Below are 25,298 nucleotides of genomic sequence, written 5' to 3'. Positions count from 1 at the left end.
ACCAAGGAGACCATCAACACACCACGGGACCAGCAGGACTCAGGGCAGCCATGGGAAACGTGACACTTTCTCACAGTTTTCCAAGCCTTTATTTTTGGTTGGCATTTAAAATCTTCATCTTGAGAAAAAGAAATACAACCACAGAGAAAAATGGCACAACAGTTGTGATTTGGTCTAAAAGAATCCAGAGAGAAGTACGCAGGAAGAATAAGTCAGCCACTGGGGGTCACAGGGTCACTGGGGGTCACGGGGTCACTGGGGGTCACTGGGTAATTGGCAGAATCTACCTATGTTTATTATTATTACTACAATCACAACTTTAAAAAATGACGACCTGAAAATCTTGGGAAACAGAAGTGATGTATTCCTTTGGTGTAGTGTTCATGACCAAATAAAACAGAATGAGCAAGCTGGGCACCACAGCATTTACCTGCAGCCCCAGGCACTCAGGAGGCTGAGCTGAGAGCACCATTTGAGCTCAGGCATTCAAGACCATCCTAAATATAGTGAGGCTGTCTCAAAAGCATTTTATTTTTAAATCAATCCAGCAGACAAATTTTAAAAGCCACTGAGTCATTGCTGACTGTTAACCAGAACTGGCCTTTGCTGCCGAGTACAGTGTCTATAGACTGCCATGCCTGGAGCTCTGTGTCTAAAGTATGCTGTAAGGAATTGACAAAACAAATCCCAGAACAGGAAACTGCTTAAATACACCTGCCCCAGGCTGACTAGGAAGAAAACATGGAAAACTGCCATGTTCCATTCAAAGATGCTTTTTTCTTGAGCACTGAGCACAAAGAGGAACAAATGAGTGACTTGAGCATGATGGGAAAATAACCCTGATTTCCCTAGACATCTGCCTTGAAAGGAACAAAGTCCCATTACCCCTCTGGCCAGGCCCTGGGATTGTGGGGACAAGTTCCTTCTACAGCAGGTTGCAGGGTGTAACTGGAAGCACAGCTGGCTGGCAATGCCAGTGGCTAGGCCTGGAGACAGAGAAGCATATCCACAAATTCAAGAGGACTTGAGGTGGGTTGACCAGGACAAGCCCTGCAAAGAAGATCCACTAAATGTCCTCTGTCCGGCTAGGAGGATCCCCTTGCTGATTCTTAGCACAAGGTAGGAAGGGCCTTTCGGGAATCTGTCCCAGACACTTGGGGTGGCACAGAAGCACATGGGAAATGTCTTTCAGTCTTTTAAGTCACGGTTGTCTCATTCACCCTCAGTGATCTCCGTCCGGGAAGCAGCATCATTGAGTCTCTGATCCTCAAGATGTTTAGCATCCTAGGAATGTGAAGGAGGAAGAAAAAGAGAGAGCTTTGTCCTGCGGAAGCCACTCGCCCCACACCTATGCTCCCAATGATGCTGTTGATCTCAGGGAGAAAAGCGGAACTGCTGTGGACTTGGCCTGTCTTTCGAGACTTCTTTCCTAAGCCAGCCATCTGCGTAGCAAGATGATGGCTTCAAACATTGTCACAGCAAAAAGACAAGTGGGTGAGGGTTTCACTAGACAATATTGGGACAATACTGGACAAGAGCAGGCTGAGCCAGAAAGGATTCTGAGATCACCAAGGTTTTAGAAGACGGACAGATAATGAGCCCAGTGTATCCTGATGAGCTGAGCCTAATCGGTGCCTTAGACAGGCTGTTGGACCCTTACCCTTCTCACTGAAGAACAAACCCTATCACTGTCTTTCTTCAAGGCACCTTCTTTAGTGGGGCCAGTGTGTGCCTCAGCTCTTTGCAGTGAGCACCTCTTGTTTACGAGGCAAAGTTGGTCAATCATGCAGATGGGAGGCAAGGTGGAGTACCACCCAGGTGTCCTCCACGCTTGAGCTCTGAGCATATTTTTGAGATGTGTCCTACAGAGAGCAGATTCTACGTGTCCTTCCCTGCTTCTCAGAGGTTCTATAATGGAGCTGTAGTGAAACCAGAGGACCTGGAGTGTCAGAGGCCTAAATTACCATCTGCCCCAGGCACAAATCTTGTCTGGAGGTAGGTCAGTATGAGCAAATGGAAAGAAAGATACAGTCTTAAGACTGTAGCTCCTGATGTCATTGCAAAGGCCACATGAAACCATCTTACAGAGGGACAGGGGCCTCCTATGGGCTGGCTTTCAGCTTGCTGCAGTGAATTCCAAGTTTATTTACTTGAGGAATCCTATGTGACCATATAACCAGAGCAGGGGAACAAAAGCTCAACAAGTGGCCATGTAGTCTTGCCTTCCTATGCTGCATTGAGAAAGAATTCTCCCCCGCACGTCAGGCACAGAGTCATTCGCATACAGCTGTGATGACATCATCACTAAGATATCCTGTCTGAGGAACATATCACTCACTCACTCCCGCCTTCACACCTTGACCCTGTTTGAGCACCAGGGATGGATGAAAGTGTCTTTGTTGGAATTTGTGGTTCTCTGGCTTCTAGTATATGAACAAAGGTGAACTGTTACTGATTCCTTTGAGATCTTGGCTTGCTGATTTGGGTCAAGTTCAGGTGGGACTACCCTCAGCAAATGGCACTGTGAGAAGAGAGGATGGTTCCATACCTTGGGGCTAACTTCCCCAGCTTCCCTGGTACCCCTGGAAAGGCCCTAACTGGTAGCATGTTTGGGAGAATGATGAACACCACCAGTGGTTCACATTTAGATTTGATATGCGTGTGGAGGCAGTGGGGCATGTGTGTACATATGCATGAGGGTGTGCACAGGTAGACCAGAGGTCAGCCTCTAGCGCTGTTTTTGAGTGCCATCTTGTTTTGAGTCAGGGTCTCTGCCATGGAACTCACTGAGTAGACTGGCTGGCTGGCAAACTGCAGGGGTCCACCTGCTTCTGAGATTGTTGGGATTTCAAGGTGTACTCAGCTTTTTCTATGTGGGTTTTGGGGATGGAACTCAGGACCCCTGCTTTCAAGGCAAACTCTTTGCTGTTGGGGGCCAGGCTGATCCAAGGCTTTCTCTGAGGCCCTGATGTATGGAGAAGAAATATAGTTCTCTGTTTAAAATGAGGAATGTGCTTGACATGGCCAGTGATGGCCTGGGACCTGGGCCTTGGGGGAACTGTGACTTCAGATCCTTAGAACCCAACACTTCCCTACTAAAGGGCTATGGTGATCAGTCCTGAGGCTACTGTGTGCTCAGTCTGTGATATACTTGAGATATCCTGTATGTAACATTGTTGAATAGCTTCCTGCCGACTTCATCTCAGTGTATTATAGCTTTCTGATGACTCTGTCCCATTTTTTTTCACTGAAAATTTTATATAAAATGCTGTACCTCTTAATAAAATTGCTTGGAACAAGAGCTCCTGACCCTAACTTCTCCTGTCTTCTTTATTTTATCGCCCCCAGGTCCTTCCTTTCTGGAACCTGACCCTAAAGAATGACTTGTTGGTCCAGGCCACTTGATCTTAGCCATCTCTCTATTCCTAGACCTTCTTTAGAGGGTTTAACCCAATTCCTAATCAATTTAGCTAAGCTGATTTGTTCTCAGGAAAATTAAAATGGATAGGTGTGAGTAGAATTGAAAAAAAACAAAAACCACCTTCACTTAGGTAGCAGTTACACATGGGTCCCGTGACAGGACAAGACCGGCTAGTGTAAATACAGCATTGGTTTAGGATGCCTTTCCCCAAACCGAATCAGACTTTCCAGGGAGGCACTTACTTTGAGAACATCATCCAAGTGCGTGACTTCTTGGTTCAGATCCCGGAACTCTTTGTACTGCTCCTTGTGTGGGTCTAATGCCAGGAAGAGTCCATGGAAGGCATCTTCCAGGCTGCCGTCGAGAAAGGACCGGCCAGCCTCAGACTCGCTACCGACAGAGCCTTCAAAGACAAGCTTCTCCGTGGGGATGGGCCCCTCTGCCGAGGTGAGCCTCTTCACTAGTTGCTTTGTGATGTTTCCTTCAAAAGTGTCCAGCTCCACGGGCTTGAGCTCAGAGGCCTCATCTGACTCCTGCAGGAGAGCCTCGGCAACACTATTCTCCAGGAACAGGCTCTCTGCCCGGGACTCTGCAGCCACACCGGACTTCCTGAGCTCTACCACATCTCTCTTGTCGTGGGACTTCGGCTCCTGGTCCTCCCCCAGGGAATTCCTGGAAGATGCCGAGCTGCTATCCTCCGTGCCCCCATTCTGTGAGGACAGGCTACCACGGGTGAGCTCAGCGGGGGTGACGGTGATCTCTGGATGGGCTGAGTGTGAGCTGGAGGGTGAGGTAGCTGAGCTGGAGGTGAAGACACAGTCTCCATCCTGCAGGTCACTAAAGCTGAGGGACAGTGGCCTTTTCTCCTCTGCTGCCTTCCCACTTTCGAAGATGTCATCTGGCAGATTTGACTGTGGAGAAAGATAAGACATGATACATTTGGCACCATGCATCTCCAGACAAGAGAGGAGGCGTTAAGACGAAAACTCTTTAATATTAACCACTTATTTGATATGTGTGTGTATGCAGGCAAAGGAAAACACACCATTAAAAACTGCTTCCATTGTTGGATCCAGGTGAAAGTTCACGTGCTGTTCTTAGGTTTGACATTTTTTACATGCACTTTGAGGGCGAGTGGGATGTTGCTTGGTTTTATAAATTCCAGGATCTCAGTGCTTGGTAGCCATCATTATGAATAGCACTAGCCATGTTTTTATTGATTATTTTTGATGTGAAGGCAGTGTATGTGTGGGTGTGGATGTGGGTGTGTGTCTTAAAAGACTTTGCACTCCCATGTTCTTTTACTCCAGAGGTATTTGTTCTGCTTCAATTCTCAACAATTGTGTTTTGAAAAATATCTACCCACAAATTCCAAACTTTGGAAATACATTTGTTGTTTAGCTTCTGTACAAACAAAAGACTACTGGGTGGGGCATCTGTTTCTCAGAAGGCAAACCCTGGGGCTCTTGGAGTCTCTGGAAACTGGTCCCTGTCAAGCATGCTCTGCTTCAGGCTTCAGGAAGCTCTGAAGAGAGGTCAGAGATCACCAGCCAACAGAGCTGGGGCTGCAGCTCACTAGGTAGAAGGTCGGCCCAGCATGTGTGAGGCCCTGGGTTTGGTCCTCACACAGGAAGAGATTTCCAGAGAAGACAGCTGGCTTCTGCCAGCAGGGCAGGTTCAAAGTCAGCATCCTCACACTGTCTTCCCTCAGGCTGGTGTGTCCAAACTTTTGACATCACGATATGACATCGTCTTTTACAAAATTTACAAAATTCATGCCAAGAATGCCACAGCTGAGTGTTAAAAATTACAAAAAAGAAAAAATCTCATAGCGCCTTAACTAAGTTTGTAATTTTGTGTTGGCCTGTGTTCATAGGTATGTTGCCTGCAGAAAAAAGGCTCACTAGATATTTGAGTGAGAATATCTTAGAAATGGGTTTCTTTTCTTACATTCCAGGTTGGATTTTTAATATTTATTTTATTGTATTTTGTGTGCGTGCGCGCGTATGTATATGTGAGCATGAGCATGCGTATTGAGATCAGGTTACGTAGGGTACTGGTCCTCATCTTCTGCTTTGTTTGAAACAGGGTCTGAGCTCACCACTGAGTGTGGCGGGGTAGCTGCCCTGTGAGCTTCTCCCGGGTGCCCTGCTCCCACCTCCCATCTCACCGTAGAAGCACTGGGATGACAGACGTCTGTGCCACCATACCCAGCTTTCTGTGAGTTCTGGATATCCGAACCCAGTTCCTCATGCCTTCATGGCAAAGTCACTATCCACGGAATCCCTGGCTCCCAAATTAGACTGAAAAGTTGTTTATTCATAATTGGCATGAGTGTGTGTGTCAAGGTACATGCGTGGAGGTTAAGAGACAACCTCATGGAGTTAGTTCTCTCATGTCACCAGTGACTGATCTTGTCAGGCTTGTGTGGCGAACACTTTTGCCCACTGAACACCTCATTGGTCCTTCAGATGGGCTTTAAAGAACAGCTATTCCCCTCTGTACCCACCGACTCTAAACCTGCAGAGTCCAGCAACTGCAGATGAGAAATATTTGGAACAGGTATGAACCTTTCCTTGCCATTACTCACTACAGCAGGGTAACTATTTCCCCATCGGTTACACTGTATTCGGAGTCATATGTTAGCTCAGAAGGAGATGATCGGAAGTACAAGGGGGTGTACGGAGGGTCTGTGTGATCGCTATGCCATTTGATGTAAGGGGCTTGAGCCTCTGTGGATTTGGGTATCTGATGGGGTCCTAGTATCAATTCCCTGTAGAAACTCAAGGATAGCTTGAGTTTAGTAAGTAAGTGTCAAGCTAATGTATGTTTATTTATTTATCTACTTATCTATCTATCTATCTATCTATCTATTTATTTTATTTTTTGGTTTTTCGAGACAGGGTTTCTCTGTGTAGCTTTGCGCTTTGCCTGATCTTGCTTTGGAGACCAGGCTGGCCTCGAACTCACAGAGATCTATCTGCCTGCCTCTGCCTCCCGAGTGCTGGGATTAAAGGCGTGCACCACCACCGCCCAGCTGTTTATTTTAATTATATATACAATCAAGAATTGTCACAGTCATGCTAGGAATGATCCCAGTGAACAGTGATAATGAGTGAGCTAACACAAGCAGGAGAGAGGCTGTCCTCCTCTGAGCCCTCAGAGGCTCCTGTGTGCTAATCTGAGATGCCCCCTCTGCACTCACAGTCTGCTACACCTTTCCACCTCTAGTAAAGATAAAAGGGAAAGCTTGGGGAAGAGATAGGTGTAGGATCCAAGTCCTAACTGCTGGGCCTTCTCCAAAAACCCCTAAGGCTCTTCACTCAAGGCTCGTGTTCTTCAAGAAGGCCTCTCCTGAACTTCTGTGTACACACCCCTTGGCTGCATCAGAGGTGGAGCCGCTGGCTATAGCACAGGGCTGAGTAGCTGTGGGCAATGTGCACTTATTAAGCATCAAGTACTGAGTTGTCCTAAGTTCATAGGGACTTATGATTCATGAAGGACAAACACCTACCAATAGGCACCACACAGAAAGGAAATCAAAGTGGAGTACTGTGGCCTCGGGGCTCTAGAAGTGGCAGGAGCATTTGCATACAGCCAAACTCTCCACATATACCGTCTACTTCAGGACCTTGCAAACTACCCACACGTCTCTGAAGGAAGTACACTAGCCTGTGTAACTGCAAAACCATTCCCCTTGCTTCCCAAGACTGCTCGCCCCCTCAAAACAGTTTGGCTCTCATGCACCAATCACAGTTCTTGAGGCACACAGTTGTAACCGTTCTTGTTGCTTAATTTACAAACAGCTACCGTCTCCTTACACATTGCAAGCTGGTCTCCAGGGGTTATGGTCCTCATAGACAGGGACACAGAATTCCTTCTTAGCTCTTGACTAGATTGATTTTACCTTGGTTGACAAAAGATGCTTTTCGAAGTATGTCATGAGTTCAAAGTCCTAGCCAGGGGAAAAGATGGTTCTAGAACCCAGCCATAGAGACTGATGAGGCAGAAGACAGGAGAAAGAGACAGACATGAGTTCTGGAGAGAATGCGGGACATTTGAAGAGCCGTGGAACATGCAGAAGGGGCAGAGTGGAGAGGGAGAAATGGTCTAGACAGTGTGGTAGGCTGTGAACAGTTGCAAATGGCTGCCCCAGGACCTTTGTATTTCCCCAAATGCTATAGGAAGTGATCCAGTGTTTCTAACCTTGCTTAAATTATGCTGTTCACTTTCTACCAACTCTCCCACAATGGCTGATCTTCATTGTCAACTTGAGTAAATTAGAATCACTGTGGAAACACACCTTTGGGTGTGTGACTATGAGAGTGTTTCTAGAAAGGTTTAATTGAGTCGGGAAGACACCCCCCACCCCACTCCCTGAATGTGGGCGGCAGCATTCCATAGGACAGGGTTTCAGACTGAATAAAAGGAGACAGTGAGTTGAGCACCAATGTTCATCTCTCTCTTGACGGCTAACACAATTTGGTCAGCTAGATCATATGCCTGCCACTGTACCTTCTCCACCATATGCCCCTTAAACTGTGGGTACAAATAAACTCTTCCTGCCTGGCTTTTGGTATTACTTTTTTTTTTTTTTTTTAAGATTTATTTATTTATTATGTATACAGCATGTATGACTGCAGGCCAGAAGAGGGCACCAGATCTCGTTACAGATGGTTGTGAGCCACCATGTGGTTGCTGGGAATTGAACTCAGGACCTCTGTCTGGAAGAGCAGTCAGTGCTCTTAACCTCTGAGCCATCTCTCCAGCCCTGGTATTACTTTTATACATTTCCCATATGGTCTTCCTATTTTACTCTGAATTTCTATGAGCATTTATGTTGTTCTTCATTTTTAGTTCAATGAAAGAGATATAATTATTGCTGTTGTTATTATTACTAGCTAGAAGTCCTTTAATCTCCTTTCAGGATAATTAAAGGTGACATTTATTCTTCAAACAAAGAGCAAAACATTTCTCGTATGTATGTGTACCTGTCCATGTATTCTCTTAAAAAATAATATATAACTCATGAAAATAGGTTACCTATTATGTTTCTATGAATTCTAGGGTTTCTTTTACTAGGACAGAATGAACAAATACTGTAACAAATGAAGACAGATAGCTAAATAGAAGTAGCTATGACGAAGTTGGCTTAAACCCTACTGAGTCCTTGAGTGTCGACTTTTGGAAGTCTGATGCTTGTGGTAAACCAGTTACCTCTGGAAATAACGATTTGTCTCCACCCTCATAGGAACTCAGCCTGGTGCTCAACTTCTAACCCCCTTGCTTCTCTTTTCTGAGTGATGGGATTATAGGTGTACCACCACATCTGGTCATGTGGTACTGAGTTTAGAATCCAGGACTCAAGCACTCTACCAACTGAGCTACATCCCCAGCCCAATACTATTGTTTGTAAAAGTGAAAGTCTTGTTACCATGAAGAAAAATCACATCATAAAACCAGGAATTGTTGGAAAAGGAGGGTAACAAAGTTGCATGCATGACCATGCTTCCCACCCCAAGGACAGGACAGTTACCATCACCAAGCAAGCAAGACACAAGAGTCATGCTGGGCTGCATGCACAGGCCTCCTGAAGTCAAGCACAGCACTCCAGGCAGCCCACACTCACATAGAATTCTAGCAGGGCCTTGGGGTTCAGGCTGAGGGAAGGCAGGTCTCCGACAGAGTGGTTGTGGTGCAGCGTGGCAAAGAAAGTGTCTCGCAAGGCACTCAAGACAGACAGCCGCAACCATCTCTTCAGAAATCAGGGCAAGATGGGGAAGTTAGTGGGAAGAAGCAGGTTAACGGGTTTCCCTCTGTAGTTAGCAGGGCTTGATGAAGTCAAGCAGGAGTCATTCATATACACTTGAAAAGATTAACACCAAAGAATGCCTGGAAAACCTACATGCCATTTCCCAGCCAAAGGTGAAGTAGAGTGAGGGAGAGACAGGCAGAGTAAGCCAGCCCTGGACTCAGAGGGCCAGTGTGTCTCAGCACACGACATCCTTAGTCACAACTTGCATGACCTCTAGGAATTACTTTCCTTCTTTTCATGTATTTATGTGTGTGGTATGCATGTGTGTATAGGTGTATGTGCATGTTTATATGCATGGGTGAGGAGTCCCAAGGTTGATATCAGGAATCTTTCTTGATTACTTTCTCATCTTATTCTCCAAGGCAAGTTCTCTCAATCAAACCCAGAGCTCTATGATATGGCTAGTCTCACAAGCCAGCCTGCTCTGGACATCCCATCTCAGCTTTTCCAGGCTGGAATTATAGGTGGGCCATCACACCCACCCAGCATTTATGTATGTTTTGGCGATCCAAACTCTGGTCCTCATGCTAGCAGAGCAAACACTTGAACTCTAAGCCACCTCCCCTATTCTTGAAAAGCTCTGCTGTGAGTGTGAAACATTTCAAACTCTACCACAACTCCCCAGCCTTATCATTTCTATGCCAGAAATCATACTGAACTTACAAAGAAGGAGTGGTCTTTGAAGGTAGGTGTTTCTGGGGTGCCTTGGCTGTACATGGACATCCTCCTCTGGAGAGCGGCTGTCTTGTTCCCGGGGCCCGATGATGGGGTTGTGTCCTCCACATCAAAGGGGCTGTAAAACAGTAGACTCTTAGGTCAGCATAGCTGTTACAATCACCTATCACCATGGGATGGTGGACGATGGCTTCGCATTGTGACAACATCAACTCAGACCAGTGGGAATGGGGCTGGTTTGGATCAAACTAGGTTGTCAGAAAATAGAAAGAGAAAATGAGTTTGGGTGTGGCCATGGCTCCATGCCGATACCATGGTTCACACACCAGTCCCGAGCAGCTTTAGCTATCAGCATCTGCTTTTCCACGATGCACTTGAAAACAGGGACTTACTACCAGGTGATTTCCAGGTTCAGCTTGATGGTACCAAGGTCGTTGATGTCAACAGCCACCACCTGGGGTCGGGCTGCAAACAACTCTTTGGTCTCACAGGTCACACTGCCCACCAGGATGTGAGTCGCCAGTCCTTTGAGTTCTGTGACCTGGTCGAGAAGGCGGGAGGAGACAAGGAGGAACGGTCTATTATTTTCCTTTTTCTGTAGTCAGTTGATTGTTTATTTCAGAAATACATCTGACGGGTATTTTTAAAACTATCACCCTGTTACAGTTACTTTGTCTCCTGTCTTTGAGAGCAGTTCAAGTATGAGGGGCTTTGCACAGACAGAAGCCTGTGTAGAGGATGGAGGGTCCCCACCCAACCCAGGGATCACTGGCCCCACACCAGGAAAGACAACAATGTACCTTGATGGAAATGAGCCCAACTACGAGGGGCAAGAAGACCGTTTCTTCTCCATCCCAGCTCTGTTTTCCGTTCGCCTCTATTTTGCCCCTCAGTTTCCACCTCTGCCGCCCATACTTCATGAAAATCTGGGGTGAAGATATTAGGCAGCCTCATGTTCCACCAGACTCCACTCTCTCTCCCAGTCGCCAAGATCCAAGGGCCAGGAAATAGGCACCGGCCCTTCATCCTCTTCCCACCCCCAGGCTGGGTTCTCAGTGGAGCCCAGGAGTGTGGAGGTTTAATTTAATTGATTTGTTTATGTACTTGAAACAAGGTCTCACTATGTAGCTCTGGTTAGCCTGGAACTCACTAAGTAGATCAGGCTGGCCCCCAAACTCACAGAACTCCACCTGCCTCAGACTCTTGGGCTTTATTGTTATAGGCATATTGTCGGCACATCTGGCCTAGTCAAGGGGTGAATTCTGCTTCTCTAGCCGAGGGTATGGAGGTTTCTTTAGTAAGAGATCATAGCAGCGCCTAGAGAGTCGGCTCTGTGACTAAGAGCACTCGCTGCTCCTGCAGAGGGTATTTGGTTCCCAGCACCCACATCCTGGTTTATAACTACCTTAATTCCAGTTCCAGGGAATCCAATACCCTCTTCTGACCTCTGCAGGCACCAGGCACACACATGGTGTACAGACATACATGCAAGCAAGCACTCATACACATAAAATAAAAATAAATCTACATAGGTATTTTAAAAAGTGCTCATACTGGGCGTTGGTGGTTTATGCCTGTAATCCCAGCACTTGGGAGGCAGAGACAGGTGGATCTCTGAGTTCAAGGCCAGCCTAGTCAACAGACTGAGTTCCAGGAAAGCTAGGATTACATAGAGAAACCTTATTTTGAAAAACAAAACAAAACAAAACAAAATAAATAAAATAAATGAAATAAAAAGAGGTCATAGCCCTGTGTCAGTCTGCCCACGCATGTGCAACTTCTCTTTGTCTATCCTGCATCATGACATCGGCCCTAAGAACTTGCTCTCTGCTGACACTCGCTCCTTTAGAGAGACAGGAACCATCTCCAATTCCATTTGCAGCCAGAAGGGAGACATAAAGACTTCTTCCTCCAGGTGAGGGAGGTGACACTGTTAAAGGTTGAGACCTTCCATTCTCTGGCAGAGGAGGGCGGCTGGCGTGAAGGACCTTAGGGCTTTGCAAGGAGATGTCAAAGTTGTATATTGTGTATGTGCTCTCTTGAAGAAGGAAAAGACAAAAGGCCTTTCCACTCATGAAGGTTTGGGTTGTTTTGTTTTTGAGATATGGTCTTACTGTGTGTCTCAGGCTCTCTGTCTCTCTCTCTGGTTTTTTGAGATAGGGTTTCTCTATGAAGTCCTGGCTATCCTGGAATTCTCTTTGTAGACTAGACTGGTCTAGAACTCACAGAGATCCACCTGCCTCTGCCTCCTGAGTGCTGAGATTAAAGGTGTGCACCACCACCTGGCAAGGCTCAGGCTATCTCAAACTGACAGTCTCTTCAGGTATAAGCTACCGTGATGTTTATAAGCACTTTTTTTTTTCAAAGAAAACTCTATAATCAGGTGTTGGTCATGTCCAACCTTTGAACATGGTTGGATGATACTGTCATACACAAAGTTCACACTCAAGAACTGTGCAATTGAGTTATCAAAAATTTCCACACACACAAAAATATCTACTAATGTCTGATGTTTATGATTTTGTGTCAGGTCATATTTGTATTCTTGGCTGCATGCGGTCCACAGGCCATGAGCTGGACATGCCTGGTGGCTGTGTTTATTTTACAATCATAAGACTGAATCAGTCTTGATCCTAAATTAGATCTTAGATTAGAAAGAAAAACTGCTACAATGTAAAATTTTGGGGCACTTGGGAGAATATGACTGTAGACTACCAGAAGGCATTTGCTGAAGAGGCAATACTAAATTTGTGATTTATTTCTTTGTTTTTCAAGAAAGGGTTTCTTTGTATAGCTTTGGAGCCTGTCCCAGAATTCACTCTGTAGACCAGGCTGGCCTCACAGAGATCTGCCTGCCTCTGCCTCCCCAGTGCTGGGATTAAAGGTGTGAGCACCAGCTCCCTGCCGCCATGCTAAATTTGTAAGTGTTAAGGATTGTCCAGTGCTTATGTGAAAGACTGTCCTTTCAGTGTTGAGAGAAGAGCTTAGGGATGAAGGGTTGGGACTGGCGGTGAGCAGAGTAGCATCTGCATGGTAATGATGGGGTACATGGAACTGCCATGTTCCATATGTGAGAGCTCTGAGAGACCCTCCAAACTTTCTCACTGGCTCGAAGTGTTCAAAGACAAATTAAGCAAAAATAACTGCACCCAGGCCTGGTAGTGTGTGCCTGACATCCTAGCTGAGACAGAAGGATCTCAAGTTTAAGGCTAGCCTGAGCAACTTTATGAAACATATATGTGTGTGTGTGTGTGTGTGTGTGTGTGTGTGTGTGTGTGTGTGTGTGTGTAAAACATTGACTGAAGATGTAGTTCAATAGCAGGGCACTTGCTTAGTATGCACAAGGTCTTGGGTTCAGTTCCTAGTATCAAAACAGTAGCAGCCACAACAACAACAACAAAAAACAAAACTATAGCCCTTCAAGCCCTCAATGCCACCAGGTTGACCCACATGTTACTTACTTCATATTGGTCTCCGGGACAGAGGCGAGCAAAGCCAGCCAGACCTGAAAGCAAGAGATTGGGCTGTGAGATAGAGAACACATTCCCCCACCTCTTTTTTTGGTTTTTCAAGACAGGGTTTCTCTGTGTAGCTTTGAGCCTTTCCTGGAACTCACTCTGTAGTCCAGGCTGGCCTTGAACTCACAGAGATCCACTTGCCTCTGCCTACCGAGTGCTGGGATTAAAGGTGTGTGCTACCACTGCCCGGCCACATTTCCCTTCTTTAGAGAGGGATTTGTCACAGGTTAAAACCTCAAGTAATATGTGAAACTGGAGAAAATTCAGGTAACAGATTTGGGACCATCTTAGGAGCATAGCCTTTGCAGGGGCTGTAGAGGGATTCCATCCATCAAAGCTAGAGGGGACATTCCTTGATAGGGTGGTTGGGGACAATGTTGGGTGGTTAGAACTCTGTGTACCTCTGGCAGATTTCAGGATCAGGGCAGCAGAAAGATCTATTCTTTCACTGACCAAAATATCCCCATGAAAATAAACTGGCCTCTTGTTTTCCCTTCTGTCCCAAGATCTGTGACACCAGATACCTCCCTTGTGAGTCTTTGTCCCCACGCCCATGACTTGACTGAACACACTCGTAGCTCTGTTTTTCTTGTTTTTTTATACAGCATAACGATGCCACTGTTTACGGTTACAAAATTGCTAGAAATAGACTGGAATGTACACAAAAGTGGTGATTAAGACAACAAACTAAGGGGCTGGGGAGATGGCTGGTTGAGGGGACCTCGGTTCCTCCAGAGGACCTAGGTTCAATTCCCAGCACCTACGTGGCAGGTCACAAATGTCTGTAACTCCAGGATCTGACACTCTCACACAGGCATATAAGCAGGCAAAACACCAATGTACATAAATAAAAATAAATAAATGAAGAAAAAGATAACAAATCCAACTAAATAACCAACCAACCACCAACAGCCTACACACTCAACAGAAGAGGTATGCCTTCGGGTTATCACTGGTGTGGTAAACACCATGATCATAACAACTTGGGGAGGAAAAGGTTTATTTGGCTGAAGCTTGCATGTCACGGTTCTCACTGAAGGAAGTCAGGGCAGGAACTTGGAGTCAGCAGCTGATGCAGAGGCCCTGGAGGGGTGCTGCTTAGTGGCCTGCTCCCCATGGCTTGCTCACTCTGCTTTCTTGTAGTACCCAGGACCACCAGGCCAGGGATGGCACCACCCACAATAGCTTGGGCCCACCCCCATCCATCACTAATTAAGAAAACGCTCTACAGCCGGATCTTATGGAGGCATTTTCTCAGTGGAGGGTCCCTCCTTTCAGATGATTCTAGCCTATGTCAAGTTGATAAGGCACTAGCTAGCACGAGGTGGTTTTCCTTCTCCTGTGCCATCTGCAAGTCAGTTTGAAATGGATTGCTCTCTTTGAGGTCTACTATGCACCCGTCTGGTTCAGCAGCAAGAACGGCTTGTCAGAATAGATGGTCACCATCTTGGGGCAACTCAGGAGTTCCAGCTTTGGTCACCCTTTCTTCTTCCTATAGATATTTACCGAAGGCCTACTATGAGGGTGAAAATATTTATTTACATTTTAATTTTCTCAGGACAAAAAACTTATGACAAAAATTCCGGTGAAAAATTTAGCACCGATGTTTTTCATTTATAACCGTTGAGTCCTGGAAGGTTGTTTCTTGTGTGTTTGTATATGCTTGCCCGTGGATACATGTGCACAGGTGGCCTGTTTGTGTGGAGGCCAGGGTTCGATGCTGATACTCATACTGTCTTCCTCGATTGCTTCGCCCACCTTTTTTGTTGAGACAGGATCTCTTATTGAAACTGGAGGTTGCTGTGTGGTTAGACTGGCGGGCCAGCTGTCTCAACTCCCCCTGCCTCCTGCCCTGCCCACCCCCACCACTAAGTTGGGATTATAAGTGCAACGACACCATGCCCAGCTGTTTATGTGGATTCTGCAGATCCAAACTCGGATCCTTAAGCTTGCTTCATGCTGTCTTCCCTGCTCTGGGTTGTGTTTCTAGCAAACCGCATTTTACTCATGAAACATAACAAGGATGATGCCACACTGTGTGTTTTACCTTCAGTGAATGTCTCCATTAATAGACTGTGAGAATCTGCAATGAAGGAATCTGCTTCCCATTGGCCTATGGGCATGGCAAGTTCAGAGAAGCTTCAAAATGGACCCACCCTTTACCATCATTCGATCAGTAGATGGCAGCAGTTCACCAAGTTGGCATGCCTTTTAATTGGCAAGCCCATTCATCTAGGACCAGCTCTCACTAATAATTAGAAGCCAATGAGCCACTTAGGAGGACTCAGTGTAATAAAAGCAGGATTGGAGAAAGCTATTTTCATGAATAGTTCTCCTCCACAAAAACACATCCGAAAGAAGGCATCGCTGGCTGGCTCTTAGGAACCCAAAGCCTGATGTGCTAATTCTAACACAACCCATTTTTTCCTTTGCAAACCTATAGATAATTAGCGTGGGGTAAATCGGCTGCCTGTTTATGCATGCAGTGTCAATAGGGGCACTGCTTAAAAGAAGTGGACCATGTACCATGCTAGATCAGGTGAGAAAAGGGAGGGCGGAGTCCTTTGAAGATCCCCCTTCTTCTCAAAATGACCAGAGATTTCCTATGTGAAGAGCATGGTGTGCGAGGGAAGGCTGTGGCCGTGATGGATTTGGGGCCTCACTGCCCATGCAAGGAAAGCGTTTTCATGGCATTCTTTGGGAGGGGTCTCCCATCCTCTGGTGACATGATGACAGCAGAAGGGGGGACCCCGTTCCAGGGGATGCTGCTCAAAGGTGGTGGTGGTCATGGTACAGGCTCCAGAGGGAGCGCCTCTGCCGAGGCAGTGGCATTGACAGCCTGTCTCTGGGGCCTGGCAGGGTTCTTTCGATTCTGGCCCGAGGCCCTGCTGGCATTTCTACAGCTGTAGAAAGCTCAGTGTTTTCCCAGCTGCTTGATAGTAACTGCTACACCAGCTAAGAAGTTTTCATTATGGCCACTCAGAAACCACCCCTCGGTTTTCTCTGATGGTGTACCCGGGAGGCCAGGAACTAGGAGACTTGTGTATTCACATGAGTCTTCCATCTTTTCAAGTTTTCCAACTTGCTCCCATGTTACTGATGTGGCAGCTTTTCCACGACCTGAATGGAGGGAAGGGTGCTGTCCCAGTGTGACTATATGAATAGGAAATGTCCCCAGCTCATGTTTGAACATTCAGTCACAAGCTGGTAGCTCTGTTTTGAGATGTTATGGAGTCCTCAAGAGTTGGGGCCTAACTGGAGGGAACCAGACACTGGAGGGAGGGTCTTGAGGTTTATAGCCCTGCTCCCTTCTGGCTCCTGCTTGGCTTCCTGGTCCACTTGGATGTGAACAAACCCTTGCCTCAGCTGCAAGTGCCCCCCCCCCAGCTCCCCTCCCACAGTGGATTGAATTCCCCCAGACCTTAAGCCACAGTGAATCCTTCCCCTTAAGCTAGTTGCTGCTTTCAGAGAGTTTATCAAGTGGAGAAAAGTTGCTGATTATACAGCCATGCAGCTATACAGCCACGCAGCTAAACACTCACACAGTTATACAGCCACGCGGCTCTACAGTCACACAGTTACCCACCCCGGCTCCCTTTGCTCAGACATGGTTTTGTCATAGAAGTCTTCCACTGTTTCCTATTTCTGCCATGACCTTCCTAAGAGTATCACCTCCTACTTCAAGGCAAATTTCTGCCATGACCTTCCTAAGAGTATCACCTCCTACTTCAAGGCAAATTACCAAGTACCTAACAGCTGTGTGTCTTAACACAGACCTTCCTTCTCTATGGGCAGGTCCTAGCTCACCAGAGGCTGGCCTTGCCCTAACAAGCCATGGCACCTAGCTAGCTCTGACCTCTGGACATGTGTGCACCTGGAACTCACTTTCAGTGATGGAACAATTGGGAAGAGAACCAGTTTTCTGGAAGAGGCTGCAATTCTTAGCTTCCTTCCTGGTTCAGGGTCCTGAATCGAGTTCTCATCTGGCACCCAGGAGTTTTCAGAATCTGACCTAACAGCTCCTCACAGCACTCTGCAGAGCACGCAGGCTACTGCACTCTTCCTGTCAGCTTTGGGCAGCTTCCCGCCTTCGGGGAGGGCTTTGAGCTTATTTGTTCTAAGCCTAAGGTAACTTTAGGAAGCTCTCTCCACCCAGCCCAGCAAGCCTCCCCTCAGTGGAAACCTCTTTAAAACAAAAAATTTTGTTTTGTTTTGTTTTTTTGAGACAGGGTTTCTCTGTGTAGCTTTGTGTCATTCCTGGAACTCACTTGGTAGACCAGGCTGGCCTCGAACTCACAGAGATTCGCCTAGCTCTGCCTCCCACATTTTTTTTTTTTTTTTAAGACAGTGTCTCACTCTGAAGCCCAGGCTGGCCTCAAACTCATAACAATCCTCCTGCCTCAGTCTCAAGAGTGCTAAGATTGTAGGCATAAACCACCAAGCCTGACTTAATTTTCCTTTTTGAGACACTTTACTATGTAGCCCAAGCTGGCTTTGTGCTCAGATCCTCCTGCCTTTGCCCTCAGCAACCACCCCCCACCCCGCCCCCATCGTGGGCTCAGGCTTCCACAGCAGTCTGCTCATGTGATTGGTTCAATCGTCCATGTATGCCCACTGAGTGAGGACGGGCTGCTCAGAGGTCTCCCTCCCCACCCCAACAGCTGTGGGGTCCAGGCCGGGGGTGAGGAGGAGGCAAAGGCAGGTATGCATAGCTCAGTAGCTCTCACCCTGTGTTTTTATCACCATCACCAGGACAACTGTCCTTCATGTTGTACGCAGTTGTGGGTTGAGCAAAAGGGAAGTGTGGGAGGGTGTGTCAGGAGGAAGTTAGGGGTTGTCAGACCTGAGAATGTGCTGCTAGTGGCATAGAGGGGGGGTAGAAGGTGTATCCTAATCAAACACAATGGACGGCAGTGGCTCATGGGAATTTGGGATGTCTTGTCATCAGGGAGGTCTTCTCTTGAGGAGGGAGAAGAGGATGGTGTGTGTGTGTGTGTGTGTGTGTGTGTGTGTGTGTGTGAACACAGATGCAGTTTCTGGGATTTTTACATTAAGAGAGTAGAGGAGATAGTACTAGAGTTTAGGGCAACCAAGGAAGCAGATGAGGAAAGTGGGCAGAGGGAAGAGAGCAAAGCAGACGGCTTTGGCATTCACCGCCTCAGCCCAAGGCACCCAGTTCACTGCTGGTGGCCAGCAAAGCTCTACCCATGGCAGAATCTCAATATTGTCTCCTTACTACCTCCAGGCCTGGGATTTAGATCATGTGGATAGAGGGTGGTCCTTCTCCCCTGCCGAGCCTTTGGGTGCCTGTGTTTTAGGGTGAAGGGGATCCTTTCTCTAGGGAAAAATCAGCATTTGAGCAATGGTTGATAGGGTCTGCTCAATTGTTAAAACTTCTTCATAATGTGGCATTAAGGTGGCCACGTAATGGCAGCTGCGACAGTTAATTTCCATCGTCAAATTGCTTGGAAAAAAAAATGCTTAGAGGGCTGGGGATGGTGGTGGGTGACTATAATCCTAGCATTTAGTGGGTAGGGAGTGGTAAGAATATCAAGAGTTCAAGGTCAGCCTCAGCTATATAGCAAATACTACATGAGACCCTGCCAAGAAAGGAAGAAGGAAAGAAGGGGGGAGGGGGGAGGGAGGGAGGGAGGGAGGGAGGGAGGGAGAAAAGGAAGGAAGGAAGAAGGGCAGGCAGGCAAGGGCCCTGAGAATTAGTGAGGCATAACCCTTCGGGTGTATCTGTGAGGGTGCTTCCAGGGTCAATTAATTTAGAAGGTAAGAGCCGCCCCAAATGTGGGTGGCCACATCCTGTAGTCTGGGGGTTTGGACTGAATTAAAACAACAACAACAACAACAACAACAACAACAACAACAACAACAACGAGGTGAGCTGAGCACCAGCACTGTCCTTTCTCGGCTTCCTGGTCCCGGGAAATTGGAGGAGTCTCAGCTGCGGGGCCCCACACTGTGGGTTCTTTTCCACCTGCCCTGCCATGACCAACTTTTACCCTTCAAACCACAAACCGCAGTAAACTCTTCTCCCCAAAGCTGCTTTTTGTCAGCTATTTGTTACAGAGAAAGAAGAGTAACCTTGGAGCAGGACCCGGAATTTAGTTTCAAGTCTGACATCAGCTTACTGTGTGACCTGTGAGAAGTCATTTAATGTTTCTTGGCTACTAGCTTCCACATATGAAATAGAAGAAATTATCCCTGTAATCGAGAATGGAAACACCTGATGGCAATGAACGCCAGAAGCAGGACATGGACAGTCCTCGTGTTAACAGTGGTAGGTGACCTCCCTCTCTGTATGCCATGGGACGTGGGCAGTCCTCGTGTTAACAGTGACAAAGTCACTTGACTCTGTACGCTAGCCTGCAAGGAACCAGGCTGCTGACAGAATCATCCCCAAAGTTTAAAGAGACATTTAGAACCCCGTCCTGGCTGCACAGATTTTGAACTGCTGAGAGGGCGGGTGGGTCCAGAGTGGTCTTGAACCTCTGACTCAGGTGGAGACCCGAGTGGAAGCAAATGGACCTAGAGTTGGTAAGGTGAAGGTATCCAGCACAGGCAAGGTGTTTTGGCTGCATATATGTCTGTGCACCACATGCGTGCCTGCTGCCTGAGGAGGTTGGGAAAGGGCATCAGATCCCCGGAACTGGAGTTACCAACGGCTGTAAGCTGCCATGTAGGCACTGGGAACCGAACCCAGGTCCTCTTCAAGAACCACTAGTGTTTTTCACTACTGTGCCATCTCTCTAGCCCCACCCCGAGGCCCTTTGAACGGGGGTTTCCCCTTTTCACTCTCCTTGTTGCAGAAAGTAGATAAGGCAATAATCCTTCTGCAATCCAGGGGGCAAACTATTGACCAAGCAGCCAGACCCAGAGAAAGGACTGCAGGGCCCAGCCCTCTCAGTTAAGTCAAATGGGCCAAAACATGGCTGTGACGGTGCTGTCCCACGGCCCTGAGGGCCACTGTGGACACTGCCATGTAAGTCTGACCATATCTAGGTGGAGCGCTCTTTTCTGAAACCAGGCTTCCTTTTTACACTGAAGATGCTATAGTCTAAACCAACGGTCTAAACCAACGATACCTCTAGATGAGAACATTCTGTACTAAACATCACAGGCTCACAGAAACATGGGAGAGAAGGAACAAATGAAATGACTTATGTGGCAGCAAGCCAGGTAGAGTGGTACAAGCCTATATTCCTCGTGCATGGCAGACTGAGGCAGGAGGATGGCCTTGGGTTTGAGACCAGCCTGAATTACAGAGAAAAATTTTGTCTTAGAAACAAACAGAAAAATATCCTAAGTAGATAAATCAACAGCTGAAGAAGCCAACAGGCAAGTCTAGCATGTAGAAAGGGGTTTTGCTTGAGATGAAAGGGTTCCGTCTCACAACTAGTTCTAACACACAGACCTTGTGTGAGTACTAATTAAAGCAAAGCAGCTGTAGGAAGCATTTTTTGAGACAGCTGGGATATCTGCAAACGAACTAGGTTAATAACAAAGGCTTGTTAATTTTGTTAGATGGGATAATGGGACAACAGGACACGGCATTGTGGTTACATAAGAAGTGGCCCTATTCTTTCCGATCTGCTCACAGAAGTATACAGGCACTGGCTGACATACTTGGGTTTCACTCCTCTGGAGTTTTCTAGTTCATCAAAGGGAAAAGAAAAACGTGGCAAAGTCTTAGTGATTACTGACTCTGGGGGATGGATTGGGAGGGTTTGCTGTTTGGCTCACTTGATTCTTGTGCCCATTTGACACAGTCCTACAGTAAACAGCATTTTCAAGTGTGAAGGCAAGATTCAAGAGTCTCCTCAACAAACCAACGTGGGTGGGAGGGCGGGGTGTGGGTGATCCTTTGTCCTTGCAAAGAAAACACAAATAGCATGCCTTCTCAGGAAGTTCTGTGAAGACGGCACCTTGTCTCTCTCTACACAAGGACAGCTTACCTTTCATCTTTACGGAGAATTCTCCCAGCAGACTCTCCAGCTCTGCTTCAATGGTGCACATGTTCTGGAAGAGCAGAGGAGGAGATGGTGTTAGATACCCCCTACCCTCCACACTGCAGCTCAAAGCACAAGGCCTTTCAATAGTGACAGCATAATCAGAAGGCATGTTCCTGTTTGCCGTGAGTACACAACAGCCTCTGAGACATGGCTAAGCAAGGCTTCCGGTGCATGGGATAGTTGGAGCTTAGGTGAACAAGTTAAATGATATCAAAAGAGTCAGACAAATACAGAATATGGGATGTTCCATAAGAACAGACTCGGACTGCACAAAAAAGCAGTATTATTGTGATGGAGGAATCAGCCACACCTAATACACAGGAAGAAATCCATACTCTAGGTTAAATAAGCTGGGTCAGTCATGCTGTAGTGTGTGACTGTTTCATAACAATATGTTATACCCCCGCTCCATGTATCTTTTATTTGCTAAATTAAAAAAAAGAAAAGAAAAGAAAAAAAAGCAACCAGGAATAGTGGTATGTGCTTGTAATCCCAGTATAAGGGAGGCAGAGAGGCTGACTTCTGGGGCTTGTTGGCTTGCCAGCCTAGCCTACTGAGAGAGTTCCAGGCCAGTGAGTTCTGTCTCCAAACAAAACAAACAAAACCTAACAAAATGGATGAGGTATTCGTCTGGTCTCTACACCTGCCTCTTTACACACACACACACACACACACACACACACACACACACACACACACGCATGCACACGCATGCACACACACACACACACACACACACACACACACACATACAAACATTTTGGGGGAAGAGCATAGGAGTTTGATTCTGCTCAAGTGAGGCAGACTTCCTAATGCAATGTCATGAAGCCCAGAACGTCCCCCTGGACCTAGTAGGTACTCCCCTCCTCACTATGGTGCCAAGGAATGAGAGGTTGAAGATTACAACACCTAAACACACCCATCCTACTGCCCCAGTATCTGATGACCTCATGGGAATAGTTAGAGGTGTACTTAAAGTGCCACGGGCAGCTCATATCTGTCACCAGTGAGGGTCTCTTCTGCAAGCTTCTTCCTCATGGCCAGCTTCCCTGAGGCTCGGCCAGTGCAAGCTGCCCTTCTGACAAAAGTGAGGCCCCCTGGGAAGGGAAGGCACAAGCGGGCTTCAGGGAGCATTAGGAATGTCTGAGGCTCCATTTCCTAGTTGTTTCTTTGTTCTGCTTGGCACCTTCACTTTTGTGGGACACAAAGAAAATGGCTTTACCCATCCTGTCGCAAGGTCTCAGTACTTCAGAGAGCTCAGCAAAGCTGAGAAGCATTTCCTCAGGTCTGAGCTTGGAGTAGCTTGAAAGCTTTGAAAACAAAATCTCAGCACTGCAAAGAGCTTGCTTCCTCAGAGTCTGGGGCCTCTCTACAAAGGGACAGTTGCTAGACATAACAGATGTGTCATCAGCACATTGGAACTGCTACTACTGTCTTAAGAACCCAGGGGCCACTAGGTTAACAACTGAAGTCACCCATGGTCAGAACTTCCCAGGATGCAACCAGGGATGAACACTGTTACATATGTGGAAATACTCTGAGACCTGCTGCTGCAATTACGGCTGTGCTGAAATCATTCATGATGTCCCTGCTTTGAAACTGTAGTGCTTATTAGAGCTATTGTTGGTGTGCTCAAAAAGCAGGTCATAGAGCTGGAGAGATGGCTCATTGGTTAAGAGCATAGGCTGTTCTTCCAGAGGATCCAGGTTCAGTTCCCAGCATCTACACAGTGACTCATAACTCCAGTTACAGGGAATCCAGTATCCTCTTCCGCCAATGACTGAGCTACCTCCAATAGCCCTTCTTTATTTATTTGAGACAATTTCTTGCTAAGTAGACCTAGCTGGCCTGGTAGTCACTATGCAGCCTAGGATGGTCTCAAACTTGCTGCAATTCTCCTGTTTTAGCCTCCAAGTGTTGAGATTACACTATGCCCAGTTTATTTTTATGAATTAAACATATTCTTCTGAAAAGGGGATTTAGGTAAAGAAGAGCCTAATGCTAAATCATGAAAGGAGCAAGACTTGGTTCAGACAAGGGGCAGCCCTATGGTTCCAGCATAAAGGGACCCTAACACAGACGCTTGACTCCACGATTGTCCACCAGAGCCTGCTCCATCCATGACTCCACTGATGACACTTGATCTCTGAAGAAAGTCTCCCGAAACAGTGAGACGTGCGGCTTTAATAATTCAGTCCGTTTATCAAGGGCATGCATTAGTGTTAGCTCACCCCTAGAAGGGTGAAATCCTCCCTGTCCGATGCTTAGAGCCCCGGGGCTGTCAGGAACCAGGAAGACACATTTCTGTTCATGGTTCCTTGACATCTTAACATGGGGTTTACTCTTCTTTCAGGGCACACTACGGTATTTGGAAGTGAATTTAAATGATGACATATTAGGTCTCATGGCTTAGTTTAGACAATTCCACCACTGTCTTGCTTTCTTGCAGTTCTTCCCCCTATACTAGGAGAGGAACCTTGTGTCTTCCAGGTAAATAAATGCTCTACCTCTGACCTAGCTCTTCCTAGCTCCCTTTTTACTTTTTCTTTCTTCTTGTTTACGTTTTGAGCCATGGTCTTACTGAACTGCCTAGCCTGGCTTTGAACTCACTCTGTAGCCCAAGTTAACCTTGAACTTGTAATGCCCCTGCCTCAACTTCCTGAGTAGCTGGGATTACAGGCCTGTGCCAGCAGGCCTGGCTGCACTTGTGTGTGTGTCTTCTAGAGTGTGCAATGGGCTTGTGTGCCGCTGCTCGCCTTTTTCTGGCAGTGGCTAACAGGTCAGATGCAGTCATGGAAAGAGTGCAGGGTTTACCTCCGTGTACTCCTTGTAGCTGCGGTTAATCTCCGACAGACTCTCCCGGGCAGCCTTGCTGGCGGGGGACGCCGCGAACGCTTGCTTCATTTTGCTGGCACCATCTTGGAGGCGCCGTTGGATACAATAGGCTTCATAAAGCTCATCTACCTGCCAGAGCCCGAACAGGAAAAAGATAAATAACCGTCATGCTTGAGAGAAGTTCCACAGGCCATTGTCATGCCCTTAAAGACACACTGTATTTCTGTCCCCAGAAGCAGAATCGTGCCAAGGGTGAGTCCTTTAGACCAGTCACTTACTTTCAGCATTATGTGACATGTCTGTTTATCTGTCTGTTTCAAGGCAGATTTTGCTTGAATCATGTTTCCAAATTACATAAGCCGGAAAAGGCCCTTTTGTGTCTTTGAGGCTACCACTGGGATTGTTTCCCCAGACTCAGGTAGCTGGATATAGTGGCACATGTCTATAATCCCAGCATTTGGGAGGCTGAGGTAGGAGGGTTGTGGGTTCCAGGCCACTGAGGTCCTGCCTCAAACAAACAAACAAACAAGCCCCCCCCCAAAAACAAAACAAAATAAAACAAAACGAAAGATAAAGGGAGGTATGGGGGTAGAACGGAGACAGAGAAGTGGGGGCACACTTGGGTATATTTGTAGGTTTGTGCTGGTCTGTGGAGTTAGACAATGAACACAGGAGCCCTCTGCATGTGCAATAAGTATTGGGAAAGGTCCTGGTTTTCCATTAAAGAAAAAACTTGTAGAATGCAAAGCTATTATCACTTTAAGAAGCATTGTCAACAGATGACACCTACAATTTTGGAGTTGATAGTTTCTTCATTTGTGTGTGTGTGTGTGTGTGTGTGTGTGTGTGTGTAGAAGGCACCAGCAGATGCGCCAGATGTCTTCTTTTATCCCTCTCAACCTATCCTTTGAAGCAAGAGGGGTCTCTCCCTGAACGTGTAGCTCAGGTTTTCTCAGCAAAATGGAAGGCCAGCAAGCTCCAGCCACCCTCCTGTCTTTACCCCATTTGCAGCT

The 25,298-nt window shown here is 46.9% G+C and overlaps 1 protein-coding gene across 7 annotated transcripts in view; it reads right to left on the bottom strand.

Moving 5' to 3' along the window:
• Ripor2 (RHO family interacting cell polarization regulator 2) overlaps positions 1-25,298 on the bottom strand; it is a 124,838-nt gene that overhangs the window by 31,024 nt on the left and 68,516 nt on the right. For 3 of the 7 annotated variants that reach the window (XM_036187898.1, XM_036187902.1, XM_036187899.1), the window contains exons 7-14: positions 24,265-24,414; positions 21,394-21,457; positions 13,373-13,416; positions 10,712-10,837; positions 10,304-10,452; positions 9,900-10,029; positions 9,051-9,176; positions 3,664-4,332 (exon numbers count right to left, since the gene is read on the bottom strand). In XM_036187898.1, coding sequence (XP_036043791.1) covers positions 3,664-4,332; positions 9,051-9,176; positions 9,900-10,029; positions 10,304-10,452; positions 10,712-10,837; positions 13,373-13,416; positions 21,394-21,457; positions 24,265-24,414 — 1,458 coding nt within the window. Of the gene's footprint in view, positions 1-72; positions 1,285-3,663; positions 4,333-9,050; positions 9,177-9,899; positions 10,030-10,303; positions 10,453-10,711; positions 10,838-13,372; positions 13,417-21,393; positions 21,458-24,264; positions 24,415-25,298 lie in introns of those variants that run through there. The other 4 variants (XM_036187903.1, XM_036187904.1, XM_036187905.1 and 1 more) reach the window with 3 other exon arrangements.

The sequence above is a fragment of the Onychomys torridus genome, chromosome 5 (assembly GCF_903995425.1).
Source record: "Onychomys torridus chromosome 5, mOncTor1.1, whole genome shotgun sequence".
NCBI classification, from domain to species: Eukaryota; Metazoa; Chordata; class Mammalia; order Rodentia; family Cricetidae; genus Onychomys; species Onychomys torridus.
The sequence above is the reverse complement of the archived record's forward strand: the minus strand, read 5'-3'. Positions and strand labels throughout refer to the sequence as shown.